This window comes from Aureococcus anophagefferens (assembly GCF_000186865.1).
Source record: "Aureococcus anophagefferens unplaced genomic scaffold AURANscaffold_1461, whole genome shotgun sequence".
Classification (NCBI taxonomy): Eukaryota; class Pelagophyceae; order Pelagomonadales; family Pelagomonadaceae; genus Aureococcus; species Aureococcus anophagefferens.
Window position 1 is genome coordinate 1 of NW_008706410.1, and position 1,456 is coordinate 1,456.

Genomic DNA, 1,456 nt, shown 5'->3' on the forward strand with positions numbered 1-1,456 from the left:
ATGTCGCGCCTTGGGCCCGGCTGCGAGTCGCTCGGGAAAGACCATCGGTCGATGGGGAGCAACTTAGTTCGCGTCGGGGCAGCCCGTGGACGACGAGAACGGCGGTTATCGGTGGGGGGCGACCGACGAGGGGCTCGCATTAGTGCTGAGGTCCCGTATGTGCGACCAACTTCGAAGAAACACCCCCTGGAATGTCCCTCCCGAGGGGGCTGTCCGGGCTTGGTCGCACATACGGCCTCGTGCATTGCGCGGTGAGCACCGTGTCGCCCGCGGCGCCGCGCGCCTCTCGGAGCCGGTGAGGTGATCTCGATCAAATCGGCTCGAGTCGAAGAGCTGCCGCGAGGGCATCTGGTCGCTCCCATGACGAACGATTCCCGACGCTCTGTGACTCGAAGGGGACCGAAAATCGGGTCGGGGGAAGCTGCCGCGCCTCATTCCACCCCCTGAGGCTGCCCGTTTGCGTCGCCTCGCAATCGTCCGGATGTCGCGTCTTTTCATGTGCCTCACCCACATGTTTGCGGACCTCAAAGCCACTGGGATCGTTGCACGTCGCTGCATATTCGAGGAGCGCGGGCCCCTCTAAGGTGGAGATTCCATCATCGGCCGCTGAATACTCCAGCGGAGACACCGTCTCTAGCCCTCTAGAAGCTAGGATTTCTTCAAAGTTTGTCTTGGCTTGCAATAGTTCAAGCGACGGGGTATCCACTGCAACTCGCAACCAGTGATGAGCGCCATTTAGCATGCCCTGGTGATCGTATGCGCTGCGAGTTGCGTCTGCCATAAATAGATTCATAGACTGAGATTTACAAGCTTTGAACGCAACCCTGGTGACCGCGTCATGGCGCCATTGGTGCTCGTGCAGACGCGCAAATTCGGCGCCTTGGACGTACCGCAGAAGCCCAAACCAGCGCCAAAACCAGCGCCGAAACCGGTCGAGGACGAGGACCTCAATGCCAAGTCGTTCAGCTTCCTCGGCGGCCTCGTCGCGTCGTCCATGTTCGACGCCGACGCCGACGCGACGCCGCCGCCGCCGGCGACGACGACCGCGTCCACACTCCTGCAGCGCTGCGCGAACGGCGACGCCGCGGCCGACGCGCTCGCCGAGGCCTCGTACTGGCGGGCCTTCGAGGCGCCGTCGGCGCGGCCCGCGCCCGCCGCGGACTTCGACGTTGCCGCCGCCCGGGCGGCGCTCGGCGGCGGCGACGGCTACTTCGCCGCGCGCGACGCGTCCGACTCCGCCCTCTGGCGCGCCTGCGCGGACGTCGTCCGAGCCGTCGAAGCGGCCGGCTGGCCGCCGGTCTTCGCGCTGCTCTGCGACGCGCCCTGGCGCGGCGTCGCGCGGAGCTGGGACCTCGCGCGGCGCGTGCTCGGCGACTGCGTGCTCGAGCCGTCGATGTTCATCTGGAGCCTGCGGCGCCACGGGATCGACGAACCCGGCGCGGAAGACGCCGGTGCG

The 1,456-nt window shown here is 66.5% G+C and overlaps 1 protein-coding gene across 1 annotated transcript; it reads left to right on the top strand.

Annotated features, from left to right (window-relative positions):
* Positions 1 to 838: 838 nt before the first annotated feature.
* Positions 839 to 1,451, top strand: AURANDRAFT_69333 (hypothetical protein; the record flags this gene model as incomplete). Its single annotated transcript, XM_009045100.1, has 1 exon — positions 839 to 1,451. A coding segment is annotated over one exon (613 nt), but the record flags the coding sequence as incomplete, so codon positions are not given.
* Positions 1,452 to 1,456: the final 5 nt, after the last annotated feature.